This window comes from Chrysemys picta, chromosome 2 (assembly GCF_011386835.1).
Source record: "Chrysemys picta bellii isolate R12L10 chromosome 2, ASM1138683v2, whole genome shotgun sequence".
NCBI lineage: Eukaryota > Metazoa > Chordata > Testudines > Emydidae > Chrysemys > Chrysemys picta.
This window is the reverse complement of record NC_088792.1, coordinates 192,036,389-192,050,944: the sequence shown is the minus strand read 5'-3', so window position 1 is coordinate 192,050,944 and position 14,556 is coordinate 192,036,389. Positions and strand designations below refer to the sequence as shown.

Sequence of the window (14,556 nt, the reverse complement as noted above, 5' to 3'; positions counted from 1 at the left end):
ACTTTGTTTCTGGGAATTGTTGCAAGGTAAAATCAAAGGAATCAAGATTCAACATCTCACCCTTTGTTTTCACCTATTATAGTAATTAGTGTGTGATGTCATTCTTTTTCTTGCCTTGTCTTCCCCCGCCCACTACCACAGAAACAGAATCCTGATAAAATCAGTTCTCCCCAGCATGTGGAAGCATCAAAGGGACACATCTACTGCATCTGGTATACAAGTGAAGAACCCCCAGCCCAGGCTGTAAAGTTTATCCTAACTAGCAACCTCCCACCAAACCTCATATACCTTTTCCCAACACTCACCCACAACATAGCTCCTCCTTCCCCACAGATCACCTCCAACTATATGGATGCTCTTGCCAGTGCAATGTTGGTGAAGTCTGTAAAGCAGAATGACAGTCACTATACACTCCTCTCTTCAAATAGTTTGAATATTTGAAATAGGACAGTTTGCTTAACTAAATAATGCTTTAAATTGCTATCTATTTCTAGTACAATCCATCTTTAAACACCTGACGCTGTGCATTCTGAGGAGTCCTGTCCTTGAAATTACTACAGAGCACAATGATCAAAACTTATTGCTGATGTTTTGTTAGCATTTACTGGTAACATCTTGGCAGAGGGTGACCTCTAGTACTGTCTCTAAACATTTTCAATTTACAGACTCAAGTATTTTTCCTGTCTTTGGCTCTCATTCTTTTGAAGAGGTCAGCCCTTTATGAATTTGCCACAAGAAAGAAGTTCAAAATGCCCTATAGATATAACCAGCTTAATAGGAATATAGCTGTGATGAACACATAACATGCGATTTGTTTTAATATTTATAGAAGAAATTCACATTGTTTTAAGTGTACACAAGCAGCTGCTGTCATTTGGCTATGAGCAGATGTTAGACCTCCGAAAGCTTCGCTGATAATTAAAATACTAACAGCCAGTGTTTTACCCCAGCTGCAGGTTCTGTTTACTGTAAATTTGATTTTAATGGTGCCTCTGTGCAGTTATTGAATAGCGGTTTGTTTTCTATCATACATGCAAAAGTGTCTACAATGAAGACAAATGGGTTATTTCCTGTAATTTACTCCGGAAAGATATGACAATACTCTGTAACATAGTTGCATTTATAAATGAAACACAAATATGACTACCAAGTAATAAGTGATAGTTTCTGTAGCCTTACCTAGAAAAAAATAATTAGGGAAACTTATTGTTCTATTTAGCACCGAACAGTCTCACCTAAAGCTGCTGTGCTTTTCAAGTGTGTCAAGAAGCACCCTCAAGCAATGAACAGGTGTTCCTTTTTTACTGAATGAGTGTGCAAATCAAAAGAATGAAAAATAAGTATTATTGATTTTATTTCTGTGGTCTGCTAGAGTAATATACTGTCCTTTGTATCATTTAATTTTAAAAGTATACCAATTCTTTTGAGATGTTTTATGTTAGGTATCCTGTGTGTCAGTTCTTTTTCGAGTTACATACATGTACATCGAATACTAGAAGGGGCTACTCAGTCTTGAGAATTCTTAATCCCCAGGGCCAACATGACACATTGCGCCAGCTACCTGGTTAGTCCCTTTGGCGGTTGAGACTAACCATCGCAGTAAGCACTCATGTTGGCTATGTCTACACTGCGCACCTTACAACAGTGCGGCTGTGCTGCTACAGCCACGTTGTAAGGCACACAGTGTAGCCGCTCTTCGTTGCCGGGAGAGAGCTCTCCAGGCGACAAAATAAAACCACCCCCAACAAGGGGTGGTAGCTTCGTCACCGGGAGCACGGCTCCCAACAACATATTCTGTCCACACCAGTGCTTTTCAACACTAAAATTTTGGTCATTCGGGGGGAGGGGGTGTTTTTATCACATCCCTGCGCGACAAAAGTTTTAACGACGAAAGTGCAGTGTAGACATAGCCCTTGATAAATAAAAGATTGCAAGACCAGGCTCAAATTGTGTATATACTTGAAAACCATAAAACCCTGTTGAGATACTAATGATCAATGGTGATCCATAACTTTGTGTTATGAAATAAATAAGATCTGGAATTAGCTCAATAAAAAAATCTGGGTGGATTTTCCAGTCACTTGATACCTAACCACAGGATAGAAATTACAGTGCTTTTATACTTTTGATGCTGCCTGACATGCTGGCTGTGTCCAAGAAATATAGTCCTCCAATTTGGCCAAGCATAGCTGGTACATCCTGAAGTCTGGATTATGGTTTAAAAGTGCTGTTGAGACAAATGCCCTTTCCAGCTGCAGTGAAGGGGTTGGAGTAGAAAAACTAGATAACCTCTATGTCCCTTGTTCCCCAACTGTGGCTAATGCAGCACTTGGAGGCAGTCTGCAAAGAACTGGCTGTGCTGGCCCTCTTCTTTGTTTCCAGCTGCTACATTGCATCAGAAGAGCTAGCAAACTACACTGAGTACTTTCCTAATATTACTTTTCCATATAGGCAATTGCTGAAGTTGCCACAAGAATGTTATATGATCCCAAATCCAAGTGGAGAAGATAACTTGCAAAATCACAAATGGGAAGTAGGGAGAGTTGGGTTGCTTAATCTGGGAATAGTAGGGAAGGTTGGTCCACAAGACATCTCAATTATTATGTGGCTTACCTTATGTGAGATTCTGGTTTTGGAACAGTATATTCTTGTCATGATCAGTGGAGTTTTTTTGTGCATAATTGCCATTGTTTAGATCAGAGTGTGCAGGTTTAAAGGTGGTTTGTAAAGGATTTTTAATTAAAAAATTGGATGTGTGTCCTTATTGTTTTGTAATGTAGAAAGATCTGAAAGGTTGGTTTTGTTCTGTTTTTCCAAAAGTGTTTTTGGTCTCTCCTAAGTTTGGTGAAGAACATTAAAGGGGCCTCAAGAGATGTGTAAGATTAGCTCTCAGCCTTTAAGTGCAGGGACAGAGATTTTAGAACTTTAATAAAGAAAGCCTTTTCCCAAGGGTAAAGTAGGCACTGGAGGTAAACAAAGCCAAACACAAAACAAAGTGTTTAAACAATCTGACTAAAAATCCCTTCCCTTCTGAATTGCTCAGCTCTTAGCCTTTGGCTCTCATCGCACTAGTTTCTTAATTGCCATAGATCCTTCCAAGATAGATAAGACATAAAAATACAAGCAGGAAACTCCATCCCCATTTAATTTATGAACTTAAAAAAACAGTTCAGGCAGAGTCCTTATACACTTTAAAGTAGCAGGAGAGGGCATGCTCTACTTTCTAAGCCACCTTTAAGGTTAAAACATCATCCTGTACTCAAGCAATTCTTGGGAGACCTTGAAATATCTAAACACAATAGAGTGGGTTGAAGGGAAAACTAGAAGCCTTGGAGGATATTTTGAGTCTCAACCTTAAGCACAAATTTTGCTTTTTAGGTTTATATTGACTTCTTAATAGTATTTGAAATTTGTTTTTGTTATTTAATTATCTTTTATGGTTTAAAAAAGTGGAAAATATCTCATGACATTTGCATTGTATGAGTTTTAAATTCTTTGATATATTTTTATGTTTCTTATGGAGTTGGTATGGCCCACTGTATAGGGAGTTATTTGGACTATGTTACAAGTATATACTGTCTTCCTGAACATCATAGCTTCTGCAAAGCCATTCTGGTTTATTATGTTCACACATATTTACATAGATTACAAATAGTTTGGTTTAACCCACATTGTAAATTTTAATTTAGGTATACGGAATCTTCATGTCAGAACACTGTAATGGCCCCTGTACGCAAGGTTATGTAACACATTCTTACCAACTTACATCATTTCATATCAGTGAAACAATTAATATGAATACAAATGTTTAGGATGACAAAAATAGTGACTGCCAATGTGCATTAACGGAGTTTCAAATGATAACCATTAGGAATATGTTTAATTAGTTTCTTTATATCCTAAATATAAGATATAAAAGCCAAAATGTTGACCAGTTGCCTAAAACTACCTAAGTCCATGTTTAGACTGCCCAATAAAAATGTCCAGATTTTCACTTCCCTTCAATGGGAGCTTCTCAGCAGCACTTTCAGGCCTCTTTTATTAAGTTGCCTAACTTTAGGCACCCAGGTGTGAAAACGTTGGCTCATATGTCTGTTTTGGACCATAGACCTACAAAAGAATAAAGAGAGCTGGGTTTGTATTTAAAGAGCAGAGATAGGCATCTGTGAAAAGTCAAGCCAAACCAATTTTTGTTTTTAATCTTCAGAAATGGGACACCACACACCAATTCATACACTACGTTTAAATGAATGAAAATAGTGGTTTACAAAGAAAATGTTTTTATTGTTGTGAGCATGCATCAATACACTGTACATCAAGGACCTGATATATCTCCTATTAAAGTCAGTGGGAGACGTCCTCTGGACTTTTAGGGGAGTTTGATCATCCCTAAATTATTCAACCTTGACTTTGAATAGTTGATATACCATATCATACAATATATTGTACTAACATTTAGACAATTATTGTCTAAGAAAAGGAACCAATTACTAGTGCAATTATTGATATTGATTTGACTTGCAAAACTATTGGTGATGGTTGTTGTAGAGTTAATTCATTTATCTTTTAAAATTTCTGAAAGGCTATATTTCATTGAATATCATGGAATTTTACTGAATTTCACATGAGAGACATGTCACATTTTTTTATGTTAAAAGGTAGTTCTGACTTGTTTGCATTCTTGAATAATATGGTTTCATTTAAATAGATATTAAATATTTGTATTTGTGGATAAAGCGTACACCGCTATCTCAATATAACATGACCCGATATAACATGAATTCGGATATAATGCGGTAAAGCAGTGCTCCGGGGGGGCGGGGCTGCACACTCCGGCGGATCAAAGCAAGTTCAGTATAACGCGGTAAGATTTTTTGGCTCCCAAGGACAGCGTTATATCGAGGTAGAGGTGTACCTTGAAATTGAAGTACACAAAAATTAGCCATTGTTGAATATGATGCTCCATTTCGGCCCCTACAAAAGTTTAACAGTATCAGGAAAAATAACTCTATATGTTACTATACAAACACAGATAATTTCCATTGTCATAACAACCCAGCCCATTATTTCATTTACAATTTAATACCTCGTTTTTAGTGAGTGCATTGTGACGGGTAGGTTAGGCTTAGTGTCACTGTGTAAAACCACTTAATACAACTTTTGGAAAAGGCTTAGAAATCTAAAGGAACGCCCGTTGAGAGCAAAGTAGTGGTTTACATACAATATTAGCACAGACTTTCCTAACGCATTACGCATTTCTTTCTGAGACAAGTCTCTTTAATGCCATCTTTATCTGCTACACGATGCATGAAATCTACTTTCTGTTTTAGAACTGCAAATGACCCTTGACCCCTTTAGTAGAGACACAATGTGACCTTTCTATTGTCATCAGCTTTCATTCTCTTGAAAATTCTATGAATTTTTATTACAAGTTTTTTTAAACCAAGCTGAGGCTTCAACAAATTACTTGACACAGATGAGATGAAGTTGTTGAAGTAGTGTTAGATAAGTTTTACAGCCAGCATGTGTGCTGCTGAAAGTACAAAGCCAGTGTCCTACAATGTCATACACCAGTAACTGCTGAGCCTTCTATTGGATAAATACATCATTTTATGGAACATTGATTGTTCTATAAACCCAATGGAGTATTATGCTCTATGATCAAACCATTTAGATTGTGTGTAGAGCACAGAAAATGCCATATTCAGGATGGTACTAAAAGTGCCATTTGTGTATTTTATGGATGTCATTACGGGGGAAACTTCTCTCTGTAGGCCCTGTTTACTGCAAAATTTTTTAGTCTGTAATGACATTTTTCATTCACAACGTATGCCTTCAAGAGAGGGGCCCTTGTTTTATTTGTTTCATTCGAGTTTACTGCACAAATCCTGTACATTTTAATTAAATGTAAGCTTAACAAAAGAATAAGATATTTATTCTGTGGGGAAAAATGATGACAGTAACAAAAGAATAACACACACACACACAAAAGAAAGAAGTCAGGTATTGAGTAAAAGAAAAAAAAAGTACTAAACCCTATTTGTAGTTTCCCAAAAGCATATTAAACATGAAAGCCTATCTTTTAGCCATATTTGGGGGAGTTTGTGCTCTCGGAGAATTAAAATAACCTGGAAATATGGATTTAATGTCTAAAATCTTGACATTTTCAAATAAAAAAAAACAATCACTGAGAACTCCAGCTGATAAATAATGTCTCTGTTAAAATGACAGGCTTCTTGGAAAGAAACCAGTTCTCTGATCATTGCACCCCTAGATATGAAACACCTCTTTGCAATTTTTTTCTGAATATGAGCTCTTGCATCATTGTTTTGTCCTTTGAATGTTTATTTGTGTATTTTTTCAATTTGTAATGACATACTATCAGCAGCAAGTTTAGTTTTCCTAATATGAATGTACGTTTGTATTTTAGCTTGTGTTTGGCATGACAATCAAAGCTTCCCCTCCCCCCCCATTCCTTTTTTGTTTTTAGTAACACAAGTGACTTGCTGCTTGATACAGTCGAGTAATGTGACATTTTCTTTACACAATGTAAAAATATTATGTTGAATAGCAGTGCCCATTATACAGCTGTATTGTCCCAAAGTCATAATAGCAACTAATCCTTAAAACATACTGTTTCCTAAATATCTCCCCTATTTGGCTCTTCACTTTCAAAACAAAGAAAACCTATGAAGTATACAATTCGTATTTACCATGAAGATCACTAAAATTGAAGTTGATGTTCTCAGTAAATTCTTGGTCATAGTCCAGTTAAAATTTAAAGTTGCAGTGGAGAGTCACATTAGTTTAAATGACACTTGAACTTCTACATAGCTCAACATTAATTCATTATAGTTGAAATGGAAGAATCTTCAGTGGGTGAATCTTTTACAATCTGATTGAGGCTGTTACATTTTATAGGAGCCATTTTTCAAAGCAGTACTGACAGCACTCGAAGTTATTAAATTGCTGAATCAAAAGATGGACCTGCAATCGCATTTATGAACTGTGATGGAATAGCTGGGGTTGCACCGAGCTGAGGTTAAGATGTTGGTGTAGTTAAGCTTCATCACACCCCCTTTGTGACAGCAGTATTTACCCATGTAGTTTACTTTAATGGTCAGGAAGTGGCTTAACTCACCTCTGGATTCAAATAGATTAAGTAAGCAGTCAGAATGGCGTAATTATCAGTGCTGCAAGGAATTCACTGGATAACTCTACACCCAAGAGACTTCCCATTCAATTGCAGAGTAAAGACTGGAGTTGCATAGATTCACAGATACAGCATTTATTTTAGAGGCTAAGAACAAGAAGCATTTCTTTTTCTTTCCTCCCCCCATAAACTGGACCTTTCCCTAAGTGTGATGACAGTATGATCTCTACTGTACCTAAATTACCTTTTTCTGAGGGTAATGATGGTGTGTTTTCTGCTATATCCAATGAATACTTGTGATTTGTAGATTTAGTTTGATTTCATGCCATATCACTGCAAGACCCATCTTGTATCATGTCAACAAAGAAGACTCCTGAGTGAATTAATTACTCCTATGTGATTATGAAACATGGACATGTTAAGATTATTTTGATAATTATCCTTTGATACTGATTTCTGCCTCCTATTTTTCTCTTGTTTGGGAGTCTTGTGTATGTCAGTGCCCACAGAGAGAAAAACATAACAGGATAAATAACAGTGATACCACCATAGCTTATCCCTGCCAAAATTTAATTCAATAGCATGTGCCAGATCAATCATGCAATATCATTTGGAAATACTTAACAGTTTAAGTTGTTAATTTTCCTTTCCAAAAATAACCATTAAAGCTCCCTCCTGCCTTGCAAGCTAAGATGACGAAGCTTGTCTAACTCCAGTTTAGATTCCTGAAGCTGATCTGCAGTCTCAGTTTAACAGACTTCATGCATGTGTTCTGTAGTGTAATTATCCAGCCAAAGCTTTGAAGTTTTAAAAAATAATAGATCATCTACAGCCCAGTCTTTTGGGCACAAGTACTATCTTGATGTGTATGAGATCCTGGCTTGATCTTAACCTTAGTATTTCATGCTGTTGAGGCTTGGTGCTGCTGCAAGGTGCTAAGCACTTTGGCCCTGATCCAGGAAAGCACCTAAGCATGTGCTTAACTTTAAGAAATTCTTCTCTTTGTCTTTAAGCACACGCTTCAGTGTTTTATGGGTCTAGGACCAATGGGCTCAGCACTTTGGACGATTGAATTCTCCAAGGCCAGGTCACGGAGCAACTTGCTTGGACTCTGAGGTGGGAAAACAACCGTGACATTCATTAGCACCTACTACTTACTGGCTCAAAGAATCAGCAACTGAAAGTGAAGGTCTACTCCGAAATGTAAAAACGATGCCCTCCTGCACAACAGGCCTGCTCCTTGCATACATTCAGAGTCCTGGCTGCTCTCTTTTGTGACGAAAATAAGATTTTACTGCTTTTTTTGCACCTGTTAGCCCTGCACAGCCCACATAGCTAAGTGAGAGTGAGCTGAATTCTAGTCCATCTTCTGCATCCACAGAAGATCCAGTCAACTATACCTGTGCAATTGCACCGAAGGCAAGGGGGGCTGCACGGTATCAGTGAGGTTGTATTTTCAACACAGTGGGGTTGAACAGCTGTAACTAGGGCATCATTTGGCCTGCAGAACCTTGGTCGTTGGTAGGGCCCTACCAAGTTCCCAGTCCATTTTGGTCAATTTCATGGTCAGGGTTTTAAAAATGTCAATTTACAATTTCACAGTTTCTGATATTTACATCTGAAATGTCATGGTGTTATAACCATGGGGATCCCAACCCAAAAGACAGTTGTGGAGGGGGGTCACAAGGCTGTTGTAGGAGGGCTGTGGTATTATGACCCTTACTTCTGCGTTGCTGCTGACGGAGGCACTGCCTTCAGAGCTGGGCAGGCGAAGAGCAGCGGGCAGCGCAGACACGAGGGTCACATGGTATGGGGGGGTGGAGCATAGCTTTTTGGGGGGCTAGCCCTTATGGGTGGGCAACCACCCCGGGCCCTGTGGTACCTCCCACCCCCACACAGCCAGCCCAAAGCCCCTTTAGCCCCTGAGCATTGGGGGCAAGGGCACCGGAACCTTTGTAGAAGTGGAGGGGCCACCAGCACTGGAACCAGGGGGCCGGAGACCATGCCTCCCACTTTTTAACATGGGTGTAGTTTGGAGGCAAGGGGCGGTGTCACCCCCCAAACTACAAGCCAGGCACAGAGCAGCTGATAACCGCTCCCCCACCGCAAAGTGCAGCCCCTGCTGAGGCTGCTTTGTGCCTACCTGAGACTTGCAGTTTGGGGGGCAATGCCAAATTATGCCAGTGTTAAAAAGTGAGGCGGCATGGTCCCTGCCCCACCCTCCCGTTCCGGCTCTTTTGGCAGGGTGCACCAGAGGGGGCTCCAGCTGCTAGTCCCAGCCAGGCTGGGGAGGGACGGGACTTCCTCTTCTCCTGCAGGGGTCACTACTGAGGTCAAACCCACCTCCAGGAACCTCCCTCAGCTGAATGAAACTCCGTGGCTGCTCCCTGTATAGTGACCCCTTCTCCCCGTGGCTGAGGAGTGATGGGGGCAGGAAGCAGGGCGGGCGGTGCAGGGCTTCCTGCAGCTGAGGGAGGTTCCTAGAGGTGGGTCTGACCTGGTCCAGGAATGGCCCATGCAGGAGAAGAGAAAATCCTATCCCTCCCCAGCCCTGCCAGAACTAGCAGCTGGAGCCTGGTGCACAGTAGGAGCCCTGGCTGGGGCGCCCCCAGCCCTGCCCCTCCCCGGGGCAGATTTCACAGGGGAGACCAGATTCCTCAGTCTGTGACACATTTTTCACAGCCATGAAGTTTTTGGTAGGGCCCTAGTCATGGATGATGAAGCATGAGAAGGACAAGAAGCTGCAATGGCTCTCAAAATCTGGGTTCGGTTTGCAGAGACAGTAGTTGGAAAAAACCTCTTTTTACTTGTAAATTGAGAAGCTCTTATATGAAAACAATCAGGAGACAATTCCCATGCTGGCATTTTTACGGCATACACTGTTCAGAGTGAGGCTATATGTTTCCTCCAACTAACTAGACGAATGAATAATGTCAGTTAGGTGTGTCGGGGAAGGAATTGGGGTGGGGGAATGAGGAGGAAACTAACGCATCAAAACAAAGATATGGCCTTTAATTTACCAAGAAAATCAGAATACTGAAAAGGATATGTTGCACATTATCACACCCAGCTGTGCTTAATGTAATACAGGCAAATACGATTAATTACAAAAATAGCAGTACTACAGATATGTTTTTTTCATAAAGGTGCTAATGGTTTTTAATTGTATACTCTATTTGTATGCTGCTTAGTACAGAATGTTTTAAAAGTAACAAATTCAGATTGTTAGTACTCTACAGAATTGTTAACAGCAGCAATTATTTGGATTCTATAAATAAATAAATTGGAAAACATGCAAATTGGTTTTGTTCAATTGCATATTACACCTCTCTGCCAGGGAAAATTTAAAAATTGCATTGGAAAGTTTTTTGTGTTTAAAATAGTGAACTACAAATATTTGCCATGATTCCCTATTAACAGACTTTTTTTATTTCCTAGGCATTGTATCCAAGTCCTACGAATGCCGACTGAAGGGTCAGGGAGCGACCTTTGTAGAGACCACCAGTCCTTTCACTGCAGCAGCCCTGGGAGAAGTTTCTCCAGTTAAAGAGAAGGCCCTTCGAAGTAACAGAAGACAATCCCAATCAGCTGAACAAGTGCAGCAAGTTATCATTATTCAAGGATATGATGGTGACTTTGCAATTGATGCCTCTGTGGAAGAAACGGCAGCAGCTACCCTTCAGACTTTGGCAATGGCAGGTCAGGTGGCAAGGGTGGTGCATATTACGGAAGATGGGCAAGTTATAGCCACAAGTCAAAATGGTTCTCATGTGAGTGGCTTGGTTCCGGGACAAATACTCACTGAGCAATTATCAGGTAGTGCGACACAAGTGGTAGTGGTAGAAGGCTCTGTGGAGGGAACTGATATGGAGGAGGCTGTCCCAATAGATGCAGTGTCTGACTCCGGTAATGCTGTGGTGCAACAGATAATGAGACAGGAAATTTTAGATACATCAGAAGCTACAGTACATCCTCCAGAGTCCTCCTCAGCATTAGATGCCCTCCTTTGTGCTGTAACAGAGCTGGGTGAAGTGGAAAACAAAACTGGCCTCCTCGACAGAACCAGGCCTAGTCACAAAGAGTTGTTACAAATGACAAATCAGGAGCAATCCAATAATTCTAATGACACAGAGACACAAGAAATACAAATGTTCCATGAAGTTCAAGGGACTCAGGAAGATATAGAACCGATGGAAGTAGTGACACAGGTCATTCACCCATCTACTATAATTGCATCTCAGGAGAGAGCTCAAGCTGCCTTCAAGAAAATGGTCCAAGGAGTACTACAGTTTGCAGTATGTGACACTGCTGCAGCAGACCAGCTGATGAAAGAAGGTGTCACTCAGGTCATTGTAAATGAGGAAGGAACAGTGCATATGGTGGCTGGAGAAGGCTCTCAAATAATAATGCAAGAAGCTGGTAGCCATGCACTCAGTGTCCAAAGTGAGCACATGGATTTAGTTGAGTCTGATGGAGAAATTTCACAGATCATTGTCACAGAAGAAATAGCTCAAGCCATGGTTCGGGATTCACATGGCAACTTCTCTGAAGGTCCAACCCATTATATTGTAACTGAATTGCCACAAGATATACAGGATGAGACTGGTGTGTATTCACACACTGTGATAGAGACAGCTGAGTCTCAAGAGATTTTGGAAGCTGGTACTGCTATAAATGCTGAAGCCGCATCCCCTGATGGAACCGGAGAACAGTTAACTAGTATGGTCATTTATACAGAGAGTGGCTCCCAAGCAACAGTAATTCAGGGCCAGGGAGATAGTAATGAACTACAAGAAGCGTGAAGAATTGTTTCTTGGAAAATTAATAGACACATGTAGGAACTTAATTTGTAAAACCTTCATAATATGCTATTCCTCCATCCAGGTGCCAGCCTCGCTGTGTGAGGTTAATGTCAGCTACTGGGAAGAGTATACAGAAAAGGTATTATCTTGTTACAATGGACAGAAATTTGATCTGAGTATGATTAACAGGCATAATATAGTAAGAAAATGACTAAAGCTCCCCTTCCCCCACCCAAATGAGTCAGATATGATTCTGGTTTGGTTTGGATTATTTTGTGAGTTCAGGGTGATTTCCTGGTTTATGCCTTATCTGACTGTTTTTGTGGTTATGCTAAACATAATTTTTTCACTTTACATATACATTGTGTGAGCAAAAAAATTAAAAAACCAAAATCACACCACATGTTAAAAATATGAGGTGACAGTTTGTAAGTAAAGTTGGATGCTACAAGTGTTGTCCTGTCTTCTTCAAAGGCAGAAAGCCTGACATTTGGTTTTCTAAAGTCTTGCTCTAAAATGTCCCTGGTCAAAAACATCTCAGCATAATGACCCTTTCTAAATTTGTGTCTGAGAATCATTTTTCTTTAACTATAGTTAACTCTTTCATTGTTTTGCATTGGACTTTGTGTAAGAGACCTCTAAAATCTACACTTTAGAAAAGTCTTGATACATGTATTCAGAAAAAAAAACTGTCTTGGTTTAGAAAAAGCTTAATGTCTATTACTTGCAACTTAATTTCAGATATAAAAGTCCTGCATATGAAATGTTCATTTTGGGGGGAAAAATATTGTCACTGTCAATGTTTTGCTTTTCTTACAAATAGTGCTTCACATAAATACCATTTTGCAGTTCATTTTGTGAATGACTTTTTGAAATGTTAGGGATTTTTTTAATGAAAATTCTGACATTGACATTAACAAGTAGAAAAAAGGTGACCTTGTATTTCTTGCTTAGACCAGAATGTCAGTTATCTAGTTGTGGATACACTGCAACTGTTCAATGCAAGTTCATGTAGAAAAGATTTGTTTCTTGATACAACTGCTTTTGTTTCTTTTAAAAAAGAAATTGTAAAATATAAAATGGTAAGGGGGTTTGGTTGGGATTTTGGGGGAGGATTCTTTCAAATAAAATGTTAGCATTAAAAAGAAGCATCATGATTTTTAATATTAAGCAATAAACAACAGTAGCATTCAGCAGCAGGAAACGAATGCTATCGGTTATGTCTGTGCATTTTCTCTTTCCCTTTCTCTGGCTAGATAGATAGATAAAGATAAAAGAATCTAATTTCTGAAGTGTGCCTCATGCATGCTTAATATAATTGTCTAAGTGTTTAGGGTATAAACCAAGCAGACTCTAGAGATAACTGCATTTCCTATCATGATTAATATCTTAAAATCATCAAGTATAAGAAAGTTGGGGAGAGGTGAAACAATAGTTTCTTCTTGGAGCAACTGTTTAAAAAATGTTTTTTCTGAGGGAGTTGAATAGAAAAGGTGCCTCACTCTGAAGCTAGAAGATCCTGCTGGCTTTTCATCCCCCCCCCCCCCCCCATCCTCCCAGCGTTAAGGTTGTATCTGTGTCAGACCCCCCAAAAAAGTAAATTTCAAGTTAGACACCGAGATTCATAATTAGCTGAGTTTGACTTGCTCATCTTTCTTAGAGGTGACAAGCTGTTCACTTATTCTTAAATACTGTCTTCAGCAAACAGTGACAGGATCAACTCCCGTTTGTTATCAGGATAAAGGTGACCTTTACAAAATGATGGCCCTCTGCAAGACTCTCACAGATGTTCAAAAACTGAATGTTTTTCAGTGGAAATATTTCTTCTTGATCATTTCTCCTGTTAACTGTAGCCTTTGGTCTTGCGGCTTGGATGCTAATTCTTAGCTGTGCTTAGTCCTGTATGGCTAACCTTTCTGCTGCAGTACAGGGTGTTGACACTGACATGCTGCAGTTTACCATTTGTGATTTATTTAGGATAAATATGTCTCAGGTGGCATTTAATCCTTCATAAAACCAGTGTAGCCTGCAGTGTCAAACCAGCAATCACATTGTTTGCACAATGAAAAGAGCAGACCTTTGCATAAAAAAAAAAAAACCCTATGCAGGAGGTGTTTCTGGGCTTGAGAGTACTGGAAAGGATTCACTAGCCTACAGTGTGCTGTCATTACCTAGAAACCCAGGTTAACAATACTTCTCTCTTAGCATACAACCCGTTCAGGACAACTGTTTTTTTTAATGTGCACTTTCAAATTAATGTATTAGTGCCTTACAAATTAATGTATTAGTGGCATTGGAAATAAAGGGTGAAATTCATCCCAGTACATATGGTCCACACAAGACCCTACGCACCAACTCTGTCCCAATGTACAGGAGGGAAACAAGGTTTCTTGAGCTCACACAGGGTGTCTGAACTGTGAGGATTTGGAAGTGGGATGGAGACAGTGGTACCTCACCGGTGGTGCTGGAAAAGTTTTTATAGTGGGGATGCTGTTGGTGGAAATCATGTATTTGGGTTTTTTTTTATTACCACTTCTTCACTCCCAGCACCTCTAGTTCCAGCACCTATGTATCACTCCATGCATCCTCCAGCCATTCCGC

The 14,556-nt window shown here is 39.6% G+C and overlaps 1 protein-coding gene across 3 annotated transcripts in view; it reads left to right on the top strand.

Moving 5' to 3' along the window:
• ZNF407 (zinc finger protein 407) overlaps nucleotides 1–14,277 on the top strand; it is a 449,103-nt gene extending 434,826 nt beyond the window's left edge. For all 3 annotated transcript variants that reach the window (XM_065582014.1, XM_065582012.1, XM_065582013.1), the window contains one exon: nucleotides 10,592–14,277. In XM_065582014.1, the coding sequence (XP_065438086.1) occupies nucleotides 10,592–11,955 (1,364 nt within the window). In that variant the 3' untranslated portion in view covers nucleotides 11,956–14,277. The remainder of the gene's footprint in view (nucleotides 1–10,591) is intronic.
• The last annotated feature ends 279 nt before the right edge of the window (nucleotides 14,278–14,556 follow it).